The sequence below is a fragment of the Lagenorhynchus albirostris genome, chromosome 16 (genome assembly GCF_949774975.1).
Source record: "Lagenorhynchus albirostris chromosome 16, mLagAlb1.1, whole genome shotgun sequence".
NCBI lineage: Eukaryota > Metazoa > Chordata > Mammalia > Artiodactyla > Delphinidae > Lagenorhynchus > Lagenorhynchus albirostris.
This window is the reverse complement of record NC_083110.1, coordinates 69,056,512-69,082,310: the sequence shown is the minus strand read 5'-3', so window position 1 is coordinate 69,082,310 and position 25,799 is coordinate 69,056,512. Positions and strand designations below refer to the sequence as shown.

General features: G+C 35.2%; 1 protein-coding gene across 1 annotated transcript in view; it reads right to left on the bottom strand.

Moving 5' to 3' along the window:
* The window catches only part of ATRNL1 (attractin like 1), a 679,297-nt gene that overhangs the window by 647,212 nt on the left and 6,286 nt on the right, over positions 1-25,799 (bottom strand). The window contains exons 2-3 of the mRNA XM_060125653.1: positions 6,105-6,188; positions 4,832-4,945 (exon numbers count right to left, since the gene is read on the bottom strand). Coding sequence (XP_059981636.1) covers positions 4,832-4,945; positions 6,105-6,188 — 198 coding nt within the window. The remainder of the gene's footprint in view (positions 1-4,831; positions 4,946-6,104; positions 6,189-25,799) is intronic.

Below are 25,799 nucleotides of genomic sequence, written 5' to 3'. Positions count from 1 at the left end.
GATACAGGGAACAAATTAGTGGTTACCAGTGGGGAGAGGGGTGGCGGAGGGAACAAGATAGGGGAAGAGGATCAAGAGGTACAAAATACTAGATATAAATAAGTAAGATACAAGGATGTAATTACAGCACAGAGAATATAGCCAATATTTCATAATAACTTTAAATGGAGTATAATCTATATAAAAATATCAAATCACTATGTTGTACACCTGAAACTACTATAATATTGTAAATCAACTATACTCCAATTAAATAAATTAAATAAAATAAAACCACCCTGGTACTCTAACAAGTGACCTTATAGCCTTACTTTTCCCCACAAGTTGCAAATTCTCATGAAGCTAGATAGAACGTTCCACATCAGCTAAGTGACTACAATGCTACTCTAGTTAAAGTTGTACATTTCCAATACACTAATCTAAGTATTTTAGGACATGTTAAAATACACACTTTTTATATTTCTTTAGAATTTTGCATACTTATGCAAATTACATTAATATATAATTATTCCAAAAGACAATATTACTCATACACACACAAAAGAAAGTGAAGTTTATGGGGAGAAATATAAATGTGTAAAAGCAGTAGTTCTAAATTAATAACTGGTACTTCTCTCTTTTTAACCCTACTTGTTCATGGGGGAAAATTATATATCTTCATGTATTTATACATACTATCCTCTCTAAATCCATGAAAGCATAAAATCTGAGAAAGAAAAGAAGCTGCTAACAACAAATTACATTACTCAAAACAGTCAATGCCTTTAGACACTGTTAAACTTATGTTTAGGCACCACCAGGAACTGAATTCCCTCATTCAAATCATATTTGACAGAACAAAATGAAATATTACAGTCAAATCATTTATTTTGTAAACACATTTTGAAAAGCAAACAAATTAAAAAGTAATCAATGCTTGATGTTGTAATAATTATTATAACATCGACTAGCTTATGTTTGTGAAAGAAGAAAAGATTTTAAAAGGAGGCTGTCAACACAATTAAAATTCTGTAAGACCAGTTTTAGTTACACATATATATTTTTCATTGCAGTGAGATTATATCAAATGATTACTAAAAATAATATTCCCAGATGTTTATAACAGATATGATTAATCCCTCTGAAACAGATGAAAAGAGCAGATTTGTTTGCTTGGTTGTTTGTTTATAAGTGTTTTGAAAGCAGTAAATGAAAGAGGACTCACACTTCTCACATAACATACCAATTTGGACCAACCAACCCTCCCACTGAAATCAACCAGAAAAAATGACAGTTAAAAAAAATCAGCCTGAAGGTACTGGGAGAACTAAGAAAAGGGTAAGCCCATGAATTAGAGCCATTTCTCCTTATGGGCATTCACTGATTTCAAAGTTGGAGATGAGGTCTGAAGGGCTAAGAAACTGGGCTGTTTTACATAGCTAGGAAACCAAAAAGTGGAACACAGGGCCCTCACTTTGACCTGAGACCCCAAAAACTAGGTGTAAAAGTGAACTAGTAGAAGACAGGCCCTTCAGGGGACTGAATTTCAGTTTGGGTGTGAATTACCTCAACACCTGAATTAGAATTCAGTTGGTTGTGGATTTCTAGTGTCCCCAGGCACTCTTTGGGAATATAATAACTTTCTAGGCCTCAAATTATCACTACCTATGACTTTACAAACATGGTGTCCAGCACATGATCGTCTAGCACACAATAAAAAATAGCAGGTCTCCATTCCAATCCATTCTCTGTATTCTAAAAAGTCTTTCCTACAGAATAAAGTCCAATTTCTTTAGTGCGGTAACAAGAAAGCAACACTACAGTGATTACAGCATTATAAAATCAGGCTCATATTCTGACTCTATCACCAACCAGTTAAGCAACTTTGGGCCACTCATAGACTCTCTCTGTGCCTTAATCCTCCATTTACAAAATGGCAATAATAATACCTACCTAAAAGGTTATTGTGGGGATTAAATAACTTGATATATATAAAGAACTCTTGCACACTGCCCCTCACATAGTAAGTATTCAGTAGATGTTACTGATTACCATGTATTGGGTAATCTGGCGCCTACCGATCCCTTCACATTTCCTATGATCAAGTTACTCATAACTACTTACTACTGATGCAAAATATAATGTTCTTTAGTGTGTACATGCCTTTGTACGTATGTTTTTCTCTACCTAGAATGTCCTATCTGACCCCCACAATTTGTCTATCATTCTTCTACTCATGATGAAACTCACCATGACGAATTCATTACTTCTGAAATCATATAGCACTCTTTTCATAACCTGATTATAACACTTATTGTGCTGTATAAAAAATCAGTGTACATACCACCACCAGAGCCCAACTACTGTGTGGTGATGTAGCCTCCAAATCCTTGGAATTTCCCAAGTGATAGGAATGTCTCTGTTATTCATAGTGGGCTCAGAGTTTATGCTAATGAGGTGACTCAGGATGGGAGCTGGCCCCACCAGAAAAACCAACCATGTGATTGGCTGGGGCTTTAAGCCATAAGAAATCAATCTGACTTCTAGAGTCAGAATGGGGCTAAAGATTGTGTTCAGCCTTATGGCCAATGATTAGATCAATAGTGCCTATTGATCTAAAAGGAAACCCCAAAAAAAACTCTGTACACCTGTAAATCAGGTGAGCATCCTAAGTGGCAATACACACTGATATGTTGGGGGGGTAACATATGTCCTGAGTACCCAGCTTTGAGATGCTCCCAGATCTCACCCTATGTGTCTCTTCATTTGACTGGTCCTGATTTTTATCCTTTATAATAAAACTATAATCATAAGTATAGTGCTTTCCTGAGTTCTGTGAGTTATTCTAGCAAATTATTGAACCTGAGGGGGCCACAGGCACCTCTAAATTTGTAGCCAGCTGGTCAGAAGTGCAGGTAGCCTGGAGACCCCTGAACTTGCAGCTGTTATCTGAAGTGAGGTCAGTTTTGTGAAGGACTGTGCACTTAACCTATAAAGTTGGGCGCAACTTCAGGTAGCTGGTGTCTGCAATGGCCTGTATCTTACTCTTTACTGCATCCTCCAGGCTTATGACAGTCTCTTGAATTGAGGAGGTTATCAAATGTTTGTTGAATAATAAATTCTTATACAGCTGGAATAATTCAAACATTTAGATTCTGAATTCTTAGTAAAATGAAGTACAAACAGTATAGGCTTTTAAGTCTGGAGATTGTCAAGTCTAATCCTGGTTCTACCATCTATTAGAAGTAAAACTTTCTCTGAGTCTCAATTTTCTCAACAATAAATGGAGGATTATAGTACTTCTTCCACAATATCCTAACAAGGACTGATGACATTTAAACTGCCTAGTACAGTGTTTACAATCAAGTGGATATTCAATAAATATGAGTTTTCCATCTCTCTCAGGATAGTTAACAGGAACACTTGCTGATGAAGAGTCACTGGTTCCACCTTCAGTCATATATTAAATCCCATTCTGCTAATTATCTTACAAAAGCTTCCTTTAGTATCAAGAAATGGCTGGTAAGAGTGTTAGTGAATCACTGTTAATTAATGCAGTCATCACAACTACTAGAAAAACAAATGAAAGGCACACATCTAAATGATGGTCAGTCAATAATGTCATAAAAATAGAGGAATGATAACAGTTATATCTAAATTGCTAAAAATAAATGTTTGAACCTAGTATCTTATCTAATTGTTGCAATAAATTATCTTACAATGTAATTATTCACAAGGCTCTGCTCCATTTTCTATCTATTGGTGTTAGATGAAAGGTTACTCCAGAATACCCTTTCTATAATTTTCAAACAACTCAAAAATTAAGTTCTACAAGTATCTTGAGCAATAGCAATATCACAGAATAAGCATCTAAGTTCTCAAGGAGTCATTTTCAAACAGTCATTTGGAAATACAGCCCTTACGTGTTTGCCCAAAAAAATAATAGTTTACATTCCTGTTAAAACAGAATATTTACAACATAAATAGTAAAAAGAAAAATAAAATTTAAAATGTTGAAGGGAACAATAAGCTTTTACCCATATTTAAATTTTTAACAATGACAGGACATATAAGAGATACTGTGTAAGTAACAAAAGTAAGGAATAATGTAATGAATAACTCTGGTCAACAATCATGGCAGTTAAATTGTACACTAAATCTACACTATGTGCTCAAAAAATTTTCTACCTGATATATTCTCTCCTGTTCATAAAACATTTCATAATAATTTGTACATACATAATAAAGAGTTTTAAATTGATACTGAAAATGCTGTGATTTTAAAATTTTTAAATTAAATCTTACTACCTGCCTGACTACTAACAATAAAATATTTGGAAACAACCAAAATTCCCAAACTGTGAGAACTGACAGAAACACCTTCTTTATTAAACCACTAAATAAAGCATAACTTAACCTTTTTTACAGAATTTAAAATTTTATAATTTCTCTAAAATAAAAAGATAACTATAAAATATATATCTATTAATTCCTTTGTCAGCTAGAACTCACATTAATCTATCCAAATACAGATAGTTCTGAAAACAGATTCAATTCACTTTAAAAGAATGAAATATGTACAGCAAGAATAAGGGATATTTATTAATAAATCTACATTTCTGAAACAGTAACTACTTATCTCTGTTATATCAATGTTTACATTATTATATATACCCCTAAGTTGACAGTCACAGTATCATCATAGTCTTATACCATCTTTGAAGTTTAGCCATCAACGCCTATGCTAAATTTATTTTTGCAGTAAAGATGAGTAAATATTTAAAATTAATAAATTATACAGTTACTTTTCTACAACTGACTATAAATTCATCAATTAAACATAACTACTCACCTAAGTACAGCTATTAAAGGTGCATATATTGAATCTCCATCATAAACATACATATGATCCCAGCTACATTCTGTAGCAAAATGATTGAATCTTAATCTTAACACTGCATTTGGACTGAAAAAAAATTAAAATATTTTAAAATTAATATGTAAAGCACGGTCTAAAGAAATCTTAGAGTATTTTATTAAAAACCTATTTACAGATAATTTAGCTATAAATCCATACATCATCAGTATAAAAGGTTGATAACCAGTCATATCTAATTTGTAAAAATGATATACAACTCCAAAATCTATTAACCAGCCATATGTATGTATCATCCTTTTCTAAAAATTTAGTCAAGAGGAAATGTTCTATGTCTTATAAAAATTTAGTCAACAGGAAATGTTCTATGTCTTGACTAAGGTGGAGGTACATAAATTGTATACATTACTGAAACCTTACTGAACTGTACACTTAATATGGGTGTATTTCATTGTATGCAAATTGTACTTGAATAAAGTTGATTTTTAAATTCAACACTCAAGACTGTTCTTATTTCTATGAACTCTTAACTAGAGGTACTAATAAGGTCTTCAAATTTTAATCAAAAGGTCTCAATACGATATACTCTTATTTGTTAACAAATGAATGAGACCACAGGTACACAGGGAATTAATAACCTTGAAGTTTTAAAAAACCTTTAAAGTAACAAAAATAAAAACCCAGTTTTCCAAATAAACTCTTTAAAATCATAAAATAGTTCAAAAACAACTCATATCATTTATGATCCAGTCATAATATGTTTAAATAGATAAATTCAGTCTCAAGCCCTAATTACTGAAAATGCCTCTAAAAGGACAATTAACTCTCTCTTTTACAAAATGTTCTTTTTTTAACACCCTTAGAACTAAAATGCTGAATAGTATGAACCAATGGCATAATTCAGCATGGAATATTTTTATCCTTTCTATGCAGTCTTCAAATTCCATAACAAGCGATTTAAAAGAAACCAAAAATGCATACTTGACTTAATGCCATAGTAACATAACTTAAAAATAAATATATGTAAAAATCAAACTATTATCACAAGTAAAAGGGTATTGTAATTTACATTAAACATTATATCTAAAATTTATCAATCCCATTTTAAAACATCATGAATAATGTTTTCCAATAATAAGCAACAGAATAAACTATATAACTATGAAGTTGTTATATTTTAATGCTTTAACACTGATATAATCACCTTATCATTTCAGAATAAATAATTTAATGCAAATTGTATACTTACTAGCCTTCAATTAGCCATGTACATTTAGTTTTATACTTATAGTTAATTGGACCATCTGTTAAATATCCAGAAGGTTCTGTTAACCTAGAAAACAAAATCATGAAAATGATTACCTTAAAGTAACTTTAAGACACACAGTAGCATAAAAAATTTAAAAAGACACTAAACCAAACTTCCAAACAGGAGAATTTATTTACAACTTAAGAAAATTTTCAGATTGACATATATCATCTCTCTAAATCTCAAAGGAAACTTATTTTGAATTTCTTTAGATTTTTATGTATTATGATTGTTTCATTTTGCAAAGTGGAAAAACACATTGAAAGACAACATTATACAGATGGGTTCTATGCTGATGCAAAATAGATTGTTAAACTTACTCTGCCCAAAAATTAGATAGATGCAAAAGAAAGAAGATCAAATGCACTCTGAAAGATGCAGATCTATGGACTAGAGAAATAGTATATGTACCTAGCACTTCTGGAGGTTACATTGTTAGCTATGTTTGCTTTTCATGCAGCAAGACTGCTAAAGTAGCTGTCACCAGACTTTATTGAGTTCAGCTACCTGATTTTAGAATCATTTTCTTTCATCAACTTTATATCTAGTCCAAGAACTCAGTCAATTTTAAAAATAGGGTAAATCAAGGGTTTTGTAATTATCCTCTATTTTAAACACAGAAAAGAAAAAGATATTTAGAAAAGCTTCAAATTTTCAGAATTTTAAAATATTTAAACAATAACCCAATTCTACTTCATTTTGTTCTCCTTAGCTCCAGCCCAATTATATTTTATCAACAAAATACAATATTTTAAATAACTAAGATATCTTCCCATTTAGCCTTTATGTATTTATGTAGACATACACACACACACATACTGGTTTATCAGTCTTTATATATTCCCATATACATACACACACATATATTTATACATACATACATACATACATACATGTCTACACAGACATCAGGGTAATTATCTAGTTTTAGACAAAAATTAAATTTTCCTTATAGCGTAGAGTCTCAAAAACATTCAAGGAAAAGAGTTTCACTTGCCTAAATCAGGGATAACCGAAAGGTCAATTAATGTAAATGTTATTTGAAAGTCTTTCGTAATCCCTGCAAATTAGTTTGGGTTTAAAAAAGGGCTAATTCATGCTTGGAAAAGTGTTTAAACATTCCAATGTTCTCAAAGTAATATAATAATAAATTGAGCATTTTACAGTATCAGGTATCACTGTAAGCTCATAATGTGTTACCTCACTTAAAAATCTCAAAAGCCCCACAAGATAGTAATTATTAATTCCATATTACAGATGAGAAAACTGAAGCACATTTTAAATTACAAGTTAAATAGCTTGTCCTGATTTTTCACTTCCAATAATAGCTCCAGATGAGCTAATTCAGACAAACCTCCACTGAAGATAACTTAAAAAGCTAAAGAACAATGTTTAAATCTTATAAGTAACAAAATGGTAAGACCTACTAAGCCAAGATCCAGAAGTTGCAAATTCTTTAAAGAGGAACCAGGCTTTAAAGAGGAATCCAGAGCTACTTCTGTTATGGAGAATTTTATCTATTTATTAGAGACTGCCAAAAGGCTGAGAGTACTTTTGATAGCCTCAAGGAAGAAGGGGGACAAAAGCTGGATGCAACAACCTACAAAAGGTAGGGGCTCAAATAAACAACACGGCACTCTGAACTGGGACACAAAAATTTTCTATAAGGGTAAAGGTGTACCAGAAACCAGCCATTACGTGGACTGCAACCCAGCTACAAGTCATCAGGATGACAGAAAACCCCAAGACCTACCACTGGCTTAAGGTGATACTAGAACTATCATGCCAAGGCTCCTAACTGGAAGATACAAAAATATTCTCTGAAGAAAGATAACATTATCCTAGTCCTCAAATTATTTCTACCAATAATTTTCCAAATAAGATGTCTACTATGATCAAAGATAGTAAGACACATAAAGATAGATGACAACAAAACAAGAACCAAGAGAATATCTTCAGGAAGAGACCTGAAGATATTCCAATTGTGGAGATTATCAGATGTGCCCTATAAAACAAATATGACTTACTAAGTTCAAAAAGACAAAAGACACGATTTAAAATTTCGGCAGTTAACTGAAAACTGTAAAAAGTAACAGTATATTTGAAAAAAATAATGGAAATTCTAATACTGAAAACTACATTAATCAAAATTAAGAATTCAATGGACGGGTTTAACAACACATTAAACACAGCTAAAAGAGGATGAGAGATCTAGAAGACAGGTCCATAAAAAATATCCAAACTACAGCAGGATGATTGAGGGTTCAACCCATTGGGTGTGGGTCACTCCACCAAGTAAAACTCCAAGGAGCCAAGATTCTAGTTGAGGGCAGGGGAAATACGGTATGGGGAGTGGAAGAACAGAACCATACGCATCAATTATGGTCTTTTAACAAATTAAATAGGTAAGTATCCTAACAACTTTACATAGTTTCTATTTGATACACACACACACACACACACACACACACACACACACACACACACACATATCCTCTCTCCTTCACATTTTTATTTTATTTACAAGCTGTAACTTTACAATTTAGACTTTAGATAATGGAATATTTAGTGCGACTATGACTGAATATGAAGAGCAATTAACATAACCAGTGATAGATACAATGACTCTCGAAACCTGCGTTTCCTCCTTTTGGACAGAGGATGAGAACTTCACTTGGAAAAAGTGTATCTTCTTAGGTAGAAATACAGCTTTGTTGGTTGCTGGGGAGTTCACGTGTGTTTAGAAAGATGCATACAGAAGACGCTGAATAATTAAAGGGCAGACTGTGCCAGTTATCCATTGCCTCCCACCTCAAAATTCAGACTTTTTGCCTACTTTATGAAAATGGATCTGGGCCCTTTAAATATTTTTTTTTTCCAGATGGCAGGATGCTAAGCCTGCAGGCTTTGTCAATAGAGCAAGCTGGAGAGACTGCAGGAGGAAACAGATTTGCTGCCAAGTTCCAATGTACTCACTCAACAAGCTCCTGCAGCACTAGGTACTAGGCTCCTACGTACCTGATGGCCACCAGCACCCAGCCACCAACAGTTTCCCCCAGCACTTCCCCTCAGGCAGTTCTGCAGCAGAGGCCTCCAGTGAGACACCACTCTGTGAACAGCTTTCCCCAGCATCCCATAAGTAACCATGGCAAGTTCCAAAGGGCAGATGTTAAGCAAGTTCCGCAGGTACAGCTTTAAAGTGACTTTTCTGCCATTCAGTAAGCCACAGCCTGCTCTCCCAACAAGGTCTGGATCTCAGGCCAGGTCACAGGGACTCTCACTTAAGTGTTCTATCTCAGCCATAACAGTAGTAGTGGCTGCTCCTTGTATCTACTACTTCTAGATTTTGCAGAGTTCTCTTTACTTCTTACTAGCCAATTTCTCGTTGTTCCAATCTGTGCTACAGTCAATAATCCTTTACATTAAACTTTTCCTATTAAAATTACTGTGTAATTCTCTTTCCTAATTGGACCCAAACCAACCAATAATAATAAAGGATATGCAAAATAAAATCACAATAGCGTACCACTATGGACCCAACAGAATGGCTAAAATTAAAAAGATTAATAATACCAAATATTGGCAAGGATGTGGAGATAATTCTCATAGGATAAATCAGTACAACTTCAGAAAGTAATCTCATATTATCTTGCATAGCTGAAAATAGACAGTTGCCAACAGTGTCAGCATTACACCATATCCTCTCAGACCCTCTGACCATTTCCATACACTCCAGCCTGACTTTCTCGGGCCAGCACCTGCATCTATGTTGAAGGGCTCCCTCTGTCTACTAGAACCCACTCTTCCTATGCATGTGGTGGGCTGAAAGTGCCTGTGAATCAACATCCTCCCAGGGCAGCCCTTAGCCAATGAATGATTCGGAAAAACTCCAAACTTGCTTATCTCTTTGCTGCAATAATAATGAAGTGCACTTCCTTGTGGGATTTGGCTCCAGTCACCCAGTGTGGTACCTGACTTGATAACACACCTCCCTTATTGGCTCCTTCTCTTCTATCACTTCTGTCAGTGTCCCTGAATCTCCCAAATATACTACCTGTGCTCAATTCTTGTCTCAGGATCTGCTTCAAGGTGGTGGAGGGGAGTGTGACCAATCTAACAGTACCAGGAACTTCAAGATGGGCTCTGGGGCTGGATCACTCACTGGCCAGATGGCAACAAGAGTCACACTGAGGGTGGTAGAGAGAGTGGCAATAACCTGTGGCATGCTATAGCTCACAATGACAAAGGCTTTCACTTTTGCTGAATTGAGAGAGGATACCAGAGGAAGGTGATGCACTGACTAATGCAAGAGACTTATGTGATATCTCTAATATTTGAGAAATAAAAGAGCAAGGGTAGTTACAAGGACTGTAATTAGTTGACTGATGTTAAAAGCCATTGATATGCTAAAGGCAGAAAACTGCAGCAGAGTGCCTGTACTAAGACACCGACCCATAAGCAGCTTGCCCCAAGATCCTATAAGACTCAATTCACCAACCACCAATTTTGGATACAGTGTAAATGCCAGGGGACTCTGTAACATTTAAAGAGACTATTTCTAAGGCCAGAGGGTTGACCAAACTGGAAAACCAGCCCAGGACCAGATTATGAGAGGAGCAGAATTACAGAAAAAGTTTAGTTCACAGCCCTGGCAAGACTTCAGTGCTAAAGATAGTGCCCCGATACCTAGGAAGGTGCCACCTGGTAGATGTACTTGAGAACCTTGAACCTCTAGATTTATTTAACCCTTTGGGCCTGCAAAAGTCTTTTAGAAACCAGGGCTGACAGTGAGAAAAATAAATTCTCACCCTCTTTAAATGACTACAGGCATATCTTTTCTTGTACTCCACTTTATTGTGCTTCACAGATATTGCATTTTTTACAAATTGAAGGTTTGTGGCAACCCTTCATGGAGCAAGTCTATCAGTGCCATTTTTCTAATAGCATTTGCTCAATTTGTATCTCTTTGTCACATTTTGGTAATTCTCACAGTAGTTCAAACCCTCCACCAGCAAAAAGATTGAGACTTGCTGAAGGCTCAGATGATAGTTAGCATTTTTTAGCAACAGAGTATTTTTTAATTAAGGTACATACATTGTTTTTTTAGACATAATGCTATTGCACACTTAATAGACTACAATATAATGTAAATATAACTCTCATGTGCAACTACATTATTGGGAAAACCAAAAAATTCATGTGATGCTTTACTGCAATATTGGCTTTATTGTGGTGGTCTGGAACTGAAACAGCAATATCTCTGCGGTCTGCCTGTACCTGTTCTTAAGCCACAACAAGAAGTAACACCAGAATTGAATTAAATCAATGTAATCAATCAATGACAACTGGCTACAGGAACCATGTATTCAAAAGCCATGTAATTAGTGGCAGCCCCATATACAGCGACCATTCAAAAATAAATAAACTTAAAATCCCCAAAAGTTTGACAACTAAGCAACAGACTAATAAGTCTCAAGGACAATTAGAAAATATTTTTAATTGTTAATACTAAAACCACACCATATCAAAATTTATGAGATGAAACTCAACCATTGTTTAGAGAGAAATATATAGCTCTAAATGTATATATTAAAAAGTTGAAAATCAATTATTTTGATATGGGAATTTGAGAAGCCACACGCATGCCCAGGGAGACTTTTCTTGGACTACAAGCTCAGAAAAGACCTGAGAAGACTCTACACTTCCACCTCTGGCTAATTTTCAGACTCAGAGCAAGAAGGAAGTGAAGGGTAAGGCAGAGTCATAAACAATGTGGCTAAGCACTGAAGCAGTGTCCCAACAGAGTCAATGTGCACAGAATGGGAGAATTCTTTATTTTTTCTTGACTCCAAGCATTTGAGGAAATCTATGTCAAAACACTAGCTTACCATAAACTATAGGAACAGAGACTTTAGAAACCACACAAAACAAAGAATACAGTCATTACAAAAAATAGAAAAGTCATTAAACAAATACACAACTACAACCACATGTAAGAAAAACAAATCCTGAAAAGGGGGAAGAACTTGATTTCTAGAGTTATCACATTATAATAATCAAATGCCCAGTCTCCAACAAAAAAAATTACAAAGCATACAAAGAAACAAGAAAGTATAGCCCATTCAAAGGAGAAATGAACAGATACTGTCTTTCAGGAAACAGAAATTGAGCTTGTTGGACAAACACTTTAAATCAACTGTTTTAAATATACTCAAAAATTCTAAAGGAAATAATGGACAATAGCTACAGGAAACCAGGAAAATGATGTCTCAACAAATAGAAAATATCAATTAAGATTCAGAAATGTTATGATCACAACCTCATATAAATTCTGTATAAAAGTTCCTCTTGATCTAAACAAGGCTTAGATCCACCAGTAGGGTCCACTAAACAATCCTTCTCCCTAGTTTCTAACTGACAGTTGTAACAAACCCTTAAAGTCAAAATATTGCTATAATTTAAATTACAAAAACCCCAAATCAGGGCTGAATCAAATGATACAAATTATCAGACATAAATTAAGCCTGTATGATAACAGTTTAGAGCCTCAGAGACTTAATTTTAAAGAAAATTCTAATTTGTTCCATGACCTTACACCACCACTTCTATTTCAATTTCTTCTCTAACGGAAGAAGAGAAGCGTAACATATTCAAAAAGTACCTTAATACATAGTCAAGGAATATATAGCTCTTTTAATAAGAAAATAAAGCTGGAAATTTAAGAACAGGAAGCTTTGCAACTATCACCTACAATATAATCTATCTATCTTCCTAATTAGGAATATACCTCCCAAACTGCGTATGAGGAAATCTAACACTACTGGGGATTTCTTTCCCCAAAACCCCTCTATTTCTCTACCACCCCACCTACTCAAACTGACCCAGTCCTGTGCTATGTTGGGAAACTCCTTACCCTCAGTTTAAAATAATTTCCCCTCCTCTAAAGAAACATATACTCTAGGAGCTACAACTATAATCCTTATCTCCCACCTATAAGAGGTGATGTGAAAGAACTGTTATGTTTCCCCACCTAGGCTACACAACAGGAGTCCATGAAAGCCACCCACTCTGTCCCATCCGCTTCACCTTCAGAGGCACAATTACACAGACTTAAAAGAAAAACTCTACTCACCACAGCCCCTGAAATCCTTCTGTACCTTCATCACCCATTCCTAGCAAAAGCCCCTACCAAGAGCCTACCTTTGCCTCTACTTACTGCAAAGAGGTTTCCTCTTTGCCACTTTCACTCTACTAGAAACATGGAGGGGCTGACACCAACCAAGATAAAAGGATGGAAAATCCTTTCTCACCATCAAGAGACAGGAGTAAGGGGGGAAAACTCCTACCACTTCCACAATAAGGAAGGAGCAATTCCCCCTTTGTAGTTTCCTGATCTCTTCTTCAGCTTGAAGAATGTTCACCTCCATGCCACTTGAGCAAAGAACTCCCATTACACACTTTGGATATCTTCACAACCTGGAACTGTTCTTCTAAAATTCAGAAGTCTTACACTCCAAGATTACACTCTGACCACAAACACCTAGTTTCCAATCTATTTCTTCACTTCTTACTCTTAACATCATCTGTACATTCCAGCTGGGTAGAGATTTTCAAAAATTAGGTAGCATATAATTCAGCTACATAAAAGGTAAAACAGGCTTCTTCTATTTCTAATGCCGTTTCTACAATGCATTCTAAGTTTCAAGTAATTAACTTATTTTTAATTTGTAGCAATCATGTTCTTGGATTGAGAACCATATTGACATGGTTAATCTAGATCAGGGCTCCATAAACTACTGGCCTATTGCCGATTTGTGTAAATGAAGTTTTATTGGAACACAGCTACACCCATTTGTTTACATATATCTAAGATTGTTAACATGCTACAAGAACAGAGTTGAGTATTGGCAACAGAGACCATCTGGTGTACAAAGCCTAAAATATCTACTATCTGGCCCTTTACAGAAAAAGTTTTGCCAAACCCTGTCTAGATGCCTGCACATGCCCATATGCCTTGCCAATGTCTCATCTTGCTGAAACTGCCCAGTCTAGAGCCCTTAATCAAATAAGCATGCTGAGCTGTTTATAACACAGGAATGGCCACTACTAAATGCAGGAAAACCAGCACAAACATGAAACAGAACTAAAATTAAATCAATTAAAGTTTTATTCTCTATCCTAGCCATGAATACAAAATTTGATTAAGACATTTTAAACATAAGAAAAATGCAATAGTTTTAACATTATAAAGTATTACAGGAAACAATATATCCTGTTTATCAAAGTATCTGGTTTTACTGCCAGCATAACCACTCTACAAAGAAGAATCAGATCCACTCAGGGCTAGTCTTTACACAGAGTTGCCTTTGGAAGCCAACCTCACATGCAAGTCTTTTGTTAAATACTGTTTTTATTTAAAATATTATTTAATATTTATTGATTTCTTTTTAAACAATATGAAGAGAACCTCTAGATTATATTATGGGTATTTTTTTCCTCTCTGCACTACGATACATTATTGTATTACACCGTGCTGAGCTTGCATTTCTTGTTTTCTTTATAGTGCATTCTGCATCCCTCACTCCCAAGTCTGCATTGTCTGTCCACCTGATCCCTCATAAAAGTTTAGGTGACCTTGTCTGCTAGAGCAGAAGTCTCCAAACCTTAATCATCATGCTCTCTTATCAGTAAGAATTTTTATTATATAACTCAAGTAAATGTATATTTACATGTTAATAAACATATACTACTTTAAATATTGTGCACTCTAAAGTATAAATTTTAAAAATCAAAATTAAAAATAATAGTAGTATAAGCCCTAATGCTTTCTTCCCACACTCCAGTAAGTCACCTTGGGTATCATCCCACTTTTTTTTTTTTTTTTTTTTTTTTTTTTGCGGTACGCGGGCCTCTCACTGTTGTGGCCTCTCCCGTTGCGGAGCACAAGCTCCGGACGCGCAGGCCCAGTGGCCATGGCTCACGGGCCCAGCCGCTCCACGGCATGTGGGATCTCCCCAGACCGGGGCACGAACCCGTGTCCCCTGCATCGGCAGGCGGACTCTCAACCACTGTGCCACCAGGGAAGCCCTGTCCCACTTTGAATGATCACTAATTTGTACAAATCATATCCTGGCCACAAAGGTACTGACTTTATTAGTTAATATTTTCCCCCATGTAAGTACACTAACGAAGCTGGCTATACCAGTTGGACTGGCCATCAGCACACTAACTAAAATGTCTACAGACTGGCCTCAGTGACAGCAAACAGTATGTGCTTAGTTAGCTATCAAGTCTAATATCAAAGGAAGGAGCTAATTATACCTCACCCTCCAGGATTTGTGGTGGAAAATCACTGTGATAACCTCCCTTTTGCCATACAACATAAAATCATGAGAGGAACACCAGGGGGCAAAGGTCATGAGGGCCATCATAAAATAAATGGCAAGCAATATTCTTGGCATGGGAGATAAAACTGTGTATCATGGAAGGTCTCTAGAAAGCAGATTAGTAGTGACCTGGGGGACAGGGAGAGAATGGAGAGTGAATGCTCTTGAATACAAGGTTTACTTTATGTAATGATAAAATGTTCTAAAATTATGTTTACAGTTGCACAACTCTCTAAGTGCATCTTAAAAACCATTAAATTGTGTACTTTAAACTAGTGAGATTTATGTTATGTAAATTACATCTCAATAAAGCTATTAAAATAAAAAACAAGAAAAACTAAGTAAAAAAAGTCTCTGCCCTCCTGGACCTTACATTCCAGAACAATGTTGTCCAACAGAACTTCCTGCAATGATAGAAATGTTCTATACATGTCCCGTACGGTAGCCTCTAAGCACACGTGGCTACTGAGCACTTGAAATGTGGTCAGTGCAAAAAAATGAACGGAACTTTTAAAATTTAATTTTAATAAATTTTAACAGCCACATGCGGATAGTGACTGACACATTGGACAACTTAGTGCTAGAAAGAGGGAAGACAATATACGAACAGCAAATAAATGTAGAGCATATAAAGTAATGATACATGTCAAATAGAGGGCATGATGGAGCACTCCCCATCATACAGATAGATATCTATAGAAATATGTCAGGTGTGTGTGTGCACATATATACACATACATATATGTATACATATAAATACATAGAGATATTCATTGTATCTATATGTACCTACATGTAATATAGATATTCAGATTATTTGAATACTATAATATTTCAATTAATAGGATATTTTTTTATCCTTGTTGTATAATCTTCCTAAGCTTTTTTGAAAAAATAAATTAAAAAACTACTTTTGAAATCATTCCATGTGTTGAAAAAATGTTTTTTAATTCTACATACACAGTGACCATTATTTGGGTTCCTTTTCTACAGTACAGTGATGCTCACCATTTTGAGATCCGAGATCACTTTTGAGAATCTTGTAAAAGCTACTACCTCCTGCCTAGAAAAATTCGTATAAATAATATTTTATATACAAATCTGAGGATTCACCAACCACTCACAGCCTATCCAGGAACGTGACATTAAAAGTTCCTGTTATAATATACATTTAAATAATCAACAAGCTTGGAGATAAATAAAATATTGCTATATCATAGAAAATTATTTAATGAGCTTAGACTTTTCTTATGGCATCTCTGTGTACTGTAAAACGCACTCATTCATACTAACTTCACAAAGGACACGTAAGAACTCTGTAGAACAATACTCTCTTTTCACTGAAGAATAAATAAGACATGACTGAGAAACTAGAAGAAACAGGCAAAACTTTAGAAGAGCTACAAGAATCTCAGCCTGGTCACCTAGCGGGTATGTTACTCAAACTCCCTAAGCCTCAAGTTTCCTTGTGTGCAAAACAGTTATAACAATAATGCTTATTTCACAAGATTGTTTTAAAACCGTAATGCCATAAAACTTATCAAGTGTTCAGTAAAGCAGCAAACTAAATCCATGCAACATTCATGGCACATTGGCAGAAATAGATCTCAATCCCATGTCAGTTTGGTATCAAAACTCATGATCCTAAGTACCCCTGTGCTATCTGGAAATCCAGAAGATTATGAATTTATAACTGAGGAGAAACTTCTTATTGAAGAGTAGAAGATGGCTTGCTATAGAAAATGAGCCAGAAAGACATGTTTGGCAACTCAGCTATCACTTAGTAGCTATCAGACCTTGCATAAATAATTGCTTCAGGTCTTTCACTCTCTATTCCCACTGTAAAATGAGAATAACAACATCTACCTCACAGGATTTTCATCAGCAATAAAAAAGGCAATACAGGTAAAAGCTTTTTCCACCACATAATATCATTTCTCCTCTAAACTCATAATTTAACGTGTGAAATGTTAGTTTTAATGCTATTAACATTAGTCTTACATGAAATAGTTAGAATAATAAATTCTACTTTCTGGAAAAAATTCATTATTAGCATAATTATATTGTCATAAAATACAAATGAAGCCTGGCATAATACTTAATACATCAAAACGTGAAAAATGATCTTAAATCTTCTATTTTTTTTATGAGACAGAGAATCAACTTGAAAATTCCTAATTTATACAGTGCTTTTATTTTTTAAACGCTTATTTTACCTACCAAAAAAAAAAAAAAAAAAAAGAATCTCTCCCTCCCCACTGGAGGAGACAAATGACAATAGAGTCAGCTCCCCTTATCCTCCTAACAAGAGAATGGAAACAAATTACAAAGATGAGGAAGGTGAAAAAGGGGATTCTTTAAATCTGTGTATGAAGTCCTGGGCATGCCCTCGGGTGCAATATGTGAAACTGAGCAGAATCAACACAGCAAAACTAAATTGTAACTAAGTGGGCAGTCTAATCTCAGCACAGAAGAGAGCCAGCACACTCCTAGGATATGGCCAAGAGAAATTAAAGCGTATGTCCATGCCAAAACCTGTACACAAAAAATTCATAGCAGCATTATTCACAGTAGCCAAAAGGTAGAAGAAACAACCCAAATGTCCATCAGCTGATAAAGAGAAAAACAAATGTGGAATACCAATACAATGAAACTTGACAACATGCTAAGTAAGTGAAAGAAATCAGTGACAAAGAACATATAATTATATGATTCCATTTCTATGAAATGTCCATAATAAACAAGCTCATAGAGAAAGTAGATTAGCAGCGCCTAGACTGGTGAAATTGGTGGGTAGGGAAAATGGAAAGTGACTGCAAATGGGTGTGGGTTTGCCTTATGGGGTGATGAAAAAGTTCTAAAACTAGAGAGTGGTGACGGTTGCACCACTCTCTGAATATACTAAAGACCACTGAATCATACACTTTAAAATGGTATTATGACATGTATGAATATTATGGTATATAAATTATAACTCAATAAAGCTGTACTTTTAAAAAGTGAGCTAGGTCATACATGCCAAAACGAGCTAACTGCCTCCTAGAACAGAATATTTAAATAGGAACAAGAGTCTCATACATAATACTCAAAATATCCAGGATACAATCCAAAATTACTTGCCATACAAAATCTCAATGCATTTGAGAAGAGATAATCAGCAGGTACCAGCACTGACATGACAAGGATCCTGGAATTATCTGTGAAGAATCTTAGAGCAGCTCTCAGAAAAATGGCCCAATAAGCAGCTTCAGACACTTGGAACAAATACAAAAATATAAGTTTCAGCAAAGAAACAGAAGATGTAAAGAAGAACAAAATGGAAAAATATAACAAATGAAACGTTTTATAAAACTCACAAGAAGGGTCCAAGAGCAGAACAGAGAAGATAAAGAATCAGTGAATATAGAGATATGTAAATAAAAATCATCCAGTCTGAAGAGAGAGAAAACAGATTGAAGGAAATGAACAGAGCTTTAGTGACTTAAAAGTGAGTCACAAAAGATCTAACATTTGTCTCATTGGAGTCACAGAAGGAGAGGAAAAAGTGTGGAGCTGAAAACAATATCTGAAGAAATGATAACAGAAATTTTTGCAAATTTTGAAAAAGATGTAAACTTACAGAACAAGAAGCTGAGCAAAAAATAAGCAAGGTAAACAAAGAATTCCACACCCACACATATCATAACCAAATTTCTGAAAACCTAAGAGAAAAAAAAAAGAAAGAAAGAAAGAGGAGGATGACACACTACCTAGAGGAGAACAACAATTTGAATGACAACAGATCCCTCATCAGAAACCTTGGCACCACTCACTACCTTAAATACTCCAGTTCTTAGGCAAAGGAAGATATGATCAAATTTGTGTTCTTTCAAGCAAACTCTGGCAGCAATAAAGGACAGATGAGCAAGAGAAAAAAACAGAAACAGAAAGATCAATTAAAGGGCTACTGCACAAAAAAAAAAAAAAAGGGGGGGGGGCTACTGCAACAACCCAAGAAAGAAAACTTCAGGACTTTACAAAAACGATGGCCGGAGAGATGGCAAGGGTGGCAAACCTTGAGAGAACGGCAGCAGCACATGCATATGCCGATCAAATCCTAAGAGAAATTCTGTCTCTTCAAAAGCAAGAATAACTGGGGAAAAGTGCCCCTTCAAGCCAAAGAGTGTGGGGGGAATCCTAAGGAAGAGGGAGCTGAAGAATCAGATACCCTAATTCTGTGTATGAACCCACATAAGACTCAAGCTCAATCCGAGCTGCTCACGTGTGGGACAGACCAAAAAGCAGCTTATCACAGGCTCTGAGAAGTGAATTAAAATTTAAAACACCACAAAGTCTCAGACTAATCCCTGAGTGGCATGTGTGCATTTAGATCCAAAGCTCTGAAAATGGAACGAAGATTAGAACCACTGCCCTCCGAAAGCAAGATAGAGAATTTGCTACTTGTACCTAACCAGTTAGTTGCCTACTAAATAAAAATAAATAAGTAAATAAATAAATCAGCATTCTCCAGGGAATAACAGGACCAAGAACCTACATAACATTCAGAACATCCAGAATAAATCCAAAATCACTCAACATACAAAGAACCAGGAATATGTAACAGATTCTCAATGGAAAAGATAATCAATAGATGTCACTCCTGAGAAAATCCAGAAATTGGAATCATCAGACAAAGACGTTAGGTATTAAAACTGTACTCCATGGTATAAAGGTAAAGACACTTAAATGAAATGGGAGGAGAAGTTTTCAACAGGGAAATAGAAATCATAAAAAAGAACACGACAGAAATGTGGGGACTGAAAACTATATCTTAACTTTGAAAATGACTGGATGGGTTCGAAAGCATAGTGGAGATTGCAGAGGCAACCGTCAGTGAAGTTGATGACAGTTCAACAGAAATTGTACAATCTAAAGAAAGAAAAAAAAGAGTTAAAAAAAAAAAGAGAGAGAACAGAGCCTCAAGAATTTTGTTTAAGCCTAACATTAGTATCACCGAAGTCCCAGAAAGAGAAGGGAAAAAGACCGGTGCAGAAAAAATATATTTGAAGAAATAACGGTTTTTAGAAAAATCCTGTATTTGTGAAAGACATAAATATAAATTCAAGATGCTCAGCAAACCCTAACCACGGTAAATTCAAAGAAAGCTACACACAGATACATCAGAATCTGAACTGCTAAAAACAAAAGTTGCATAAAAAGCTTGGAAGTAGCTAGAAAAAAAATGAAATGATACATACGGGGGAAAATCATTAGAATGACTGCGGATTTCAGAAACTATGCAGGCCAGAAGAGAGTCAAGCAACATCTTTAAAACACTGAAAGAAAGGAACTGTCAACCCAGAATTCTGTACCTGGGAAAATATCTTTCAGTAAAAAAGGCAAAATATTCTCAAAACAAGGAAAACTAAGAAAGTCCATCAGCAGCAGTTGTGCTCAAAAAGAAATCCAAAAGAAAGTGATTCAGACAAAAGGGAAATGACACTAAGAGTTAATTTATAACTTGAGAAATAAACAAAGAGCAAAAGGAAGAGCAGATATCTGAGAAAATATAAAGGACTATTTTCCTCCTCTTAGGTTCTTTAAAGTATGTATGATTGTTGAAAGCAAAATTTATAACTTTATCAGATGAGATTTGCCATACATGTAGATGTGATTATATGACAATTATAGCAAAGGTCAGCAGGTGAAGATAAATGGACCTATATGGTTCCAAAATTTCTTAATTTTCCTGAAGTAATATATTACTAACTCTAAATAGACTATAAAAAGTTAGCTATTCATAGTGTAATCACTAGCACACTAGCATAACCCCTAAAAAATAATACAAAGACATATACCAAAAGGGCCAACAGAAAATTAAAATGGAATGCTAAAAAATATCCAAATACATTAAATGTAAATAGTCTCAACAAACCAATATAAAGACAGATTATTAGACTGGATTTTATATATATATATACACATACACATACATATATACACACACACACACATCATTCTTTCCAAGTCAAAAAAGATACATCATGCAAACAATAAGCAGAAGAAAGCTCGTGTGGCTATTAATATCAAAGTAGATTTCAAAGTAAAAAGAATTACCAAAGAAAAAGAGATGGGAAACTATATTATGATGAATGGGTCTGTTCACCAAAAGACATAACAATTCTAACTGTATATGCATCTCAAAAAAAGCTTCAAAATACAAGAAGCAAAACTGACAGAAATGAAAGGAAACAAACAGATAAATTCATAAATACAGTGGGAGACTTCAGCACTCCTCTTTCAGTAATCAACAGAACAAGCAGATAGAATATCATTAGGGATACAGAAGATCTAAACAACATAAACAACCAACTGACCTTCTTGACATTTCTGTAACACTCCATTCAACAGCAGAATGTATATTCTTTGAACTGCACATGTAACATTCACCACGATAGACCATATTCTGTCCAAAAAACAAGTCTTAACAAATTTATAAAAACTAGAATCATAAAAGGTATGTTCTTTGAACGTAATGCAATTTAACTAGAAATAAATAAAAGAAAAAGCTCTGGTAAATTCCCAAATATTTAGAAATTAAACAAAACAGTTCTACATAAGCCAAAGAGAATGTCTCAAGGTAAATCATAATTTAGTTCAATTACACTGAATGAAAATCAAAGTACTACATCCCATAATATGTGAGATTCAGCTAATGCAGTGCTTAGAAGAACATGTATAGCATTCAAATGCTTTTATTAAAAGGAAGAAACAACTCAAATTAATGATCTGAGCTTTTCCTCTTAAGAAACTAGAATAAATAAAAGTAAGTTAAAACCAAAGGAAGCAGGGATTCCCTGGCGATCCAGTGGTTAAGACTCGGGGCTTTCACTTCCACGGACCTGGGTTCAATCCCTGCTCAGGAACTAAGATCCGGCAAGCTGCGTGGCGTGGCAAAAATAAAATAAAATAAAATAAAATAAAGAAGCAGCAATCAATGAAACTGAAAAAACAAGAAAAGAAAAAATAGCAGGAATCAATGAAACGAAACACATATTCTTTGAAAAGATTGATAACATTAATGTCTAGCCAGACTAAGCAAGAAAAAAGAAAACATAAACTACCGATATCAGAAATGGAAGAAGAAATATCACTAAAGACCCCACAGACTTTAAAAGGATGATAAGGAAATATTATGAACAACTTTATGCCCATAAATTTGAAAACTCAGATGAAATGGACCCATTCTCTGTAAGATACAATCTGCCAAAACTCACGCAAGAAATAGATAAAATGAATATCCCTGCATCTATTTAAAAAATTGAGTTCACAGCTGCAAGCCTTCCACAAAGAAATTCCAGGCCCAAATGGCATCAAACATTTACCAAACATTTAAGAAAAACATTTACCAAACATTTAAGAAAAACATTTACCAAACATTTAAGAAAAAAGTAATACCAAGTCTACATAAATCCTTCCAGAAAACATAAGAAGAGGGAGCATTTCCTAACCCATTTTATAAGGTTAGCATTACACCATAAGGAAACCAAAGACATTTCAAGAGAAGAAAATTACAGAACAATATCTCTCATGAACACAAAAGCAAAAATCCTCAACGAAATATTAGCAAATTAAATCCAGCAATATATAAAACGTATAATATATTGGGACCAAGTGGAGTTTACCCCAGGAATGTAAGGCTGATTAAACATTTGAAAATCAATCAATTTAATTCACCAATATTAACAAACAAAAAGAAGAAAAACCAAACGACTGTCTCAATAGATACAGAAGAAACATGTGACAAAATTCAACATCCATACACGACTGTAAATGGAAACATTCTCAGCTTTTTTTCCTCCTGTGTAGGAAAAAATCCAGTTCTTCTCTACTGTGTGCTTCTTCCCCATAAGTCTCCTTTACTATTCACACAACCTTCGCTTCCGGTCACCAAATGTATGGAGGTTTTTCCCCACCACCAAGGAATTCACAGGCAACAAGCAGAGTGTCCAAGAATTCAACTCAATTCTGACACTATCTAACAGGAAACAGCATCAGATTGCACAGGTTAAGGTTTCAGTCCCACAAGACTGCCCCCCCACTGAACCCTGCCCCACTTCAGAAACCAGTTGCAAGCCCAGATACCACCTATGCTTCTGACCAACTGGCCATAGACTAGGGGATCCAAGGACCCCTTCCTTGGGTTTAATTAATTTGCTAGAGAGGCTCACAGAACTCAGACAAACATTTTATTTACTAGATCACTAGTTTATTATAAAAGGATATAATTCAGGAACAGCCAGATAGAAGAGCTACATAGGGTAATACATGGGCGAAGGGGTTCAGTGTTTCCCTGCCCTGTTAAGGTGCACCACTCTCCCAGCACCTTCGTGTGTTCACTAGAAGCTCTCTGAACCCCAAACTTTGGGGATTTTATGGAGGCTTTATCATGTAGGCATGATTCAGCATATCTCTACTTTCAGCCATTCTCCCTTCTCAACAGAACGGGGCCCAGGGCTGAAGATTCCAAGCTTCAAACCATGACTTGGCCTTTCTGGTAACTAGCCCTCATCCAGAAGCCATCCAGGAGCTACTACTATCACCAGGGAAATTACAAGGGTTTCAGCAGCCCTGTGTTAGGAACAAAGGTAAAAGATGAACATTAGAACAAGAGATGCTTCTAGTGCTCTTATCACTTAGGAAATTATAACGGTTTTAGGAACTCTGTGCCAGGAACCAGGGGCAGAGACCAATATACATTTTTCCATTATCTCAACTCTCAAAATTAGGAATAGTAGGGAACTTCTTGAACCTAATAAAGGGCATTTATTTTTAAAAAGCCTGACATGCAACTAACATGATACTTCATGTTTAAAGACTGAATGTTTTCCACCTAAGATTGGAAACAAGGCAAGGATATCCACTCTTGTACTCATATTCAACATCAGGTTGACGTCCTAGCGAGTACAACAGAACAAGAAGAAAAATAAGGGCATATAATGGGAAAGGAAGAAGTAAAACAGATGCTATGATCGTCTGTATAGAAAGCCCCAAAGAATCTACAAAAAAAAAAGCTACTGAAACTGAGTTTAGCAACATTGCAGGATACAAGGTCAATATACAAAAATCAATTGCATTTCTACATAATGAAAAAGAACAATTAGAAACTGAAATTAAAGGAAACTATCAATTACAATAGCATCAAAGAATACAAACTATTTAGGTATAAATCTAACAAAATGTATGCAGTATCTGTATCTGAAAAAAGAAATCAATGAAAACCTAAATAAATGAAGAAATATATCATGTTGATGGACAAGAAAGTTCAATATTGTCTAGATGTCAATTCTTCCCAAAATGATCTCTTGAATCAACACAATCTCAATCAAAATCCCAGCTTTTTTTTTAAGAAATTGACAAACTGATTCTAAAATTTATGTGGAAAAGCAAATGAACTAGAAAAACCAAATGAATTTTCAAAAACAGAAGCAGAGTTGGAGGAATCTCACTATCTAATTTTAAGTCTTACTATAAAGGGACTTTCCTGGTGGTACAGTGATTAAGAACCAGCCTGCCAATGCAGGGGACACGGGTTCAAGCCTTGGTCCGGGAAGATCCCACATGCCACGAAGCAACTAACCCCCTGTGCCACAACTACTGAGCCTGCACTCTAGAGCCCGTGAGCCACAACTACTGAGCTCATGTGCTGCAACTACTGAAGCCTGCACACCTAGAGTCCATGCCCCACAACAAGAGAAGCCACCACAATGAGAGGCCCGCACACCGCAATGAAGAGGCAACCACTCGACACAACTAGAGAAAGCCCTCATGCAGTAACAAAGACCCAACATGGCCAAAAATAAATTTAAAAAGGAAAAAGACTTACTATAAAGATCCAGTAGTCAAAAGAAATGCATTTCCCAAAGTAAAGATACATGAATCAATAGAACAGAACAGAATCAAGAAATAGATACAGAGAGAGAGACATCCACCTCATTTTCAACAAAGGGGCAAAAACATCAATGAAAAAAGGATAGTCTTTTCAGGAACTAGTCATTCCATAATGAAAAAAGGATCAATTTACCAATAGGATATAATAGAAAATTTCATGCACCTAATAACAGAGCTTCAAAATACATGAAGCAAAAATAGATGTGACTGCAGAGAAATAGATAGTTACAAAATTATAATTGAAAATTTCAATACCCCCTCTCAATAACTGACAGAAACAGAAAATCAGAAAGGTTTTATAAATCTTACACATAACATC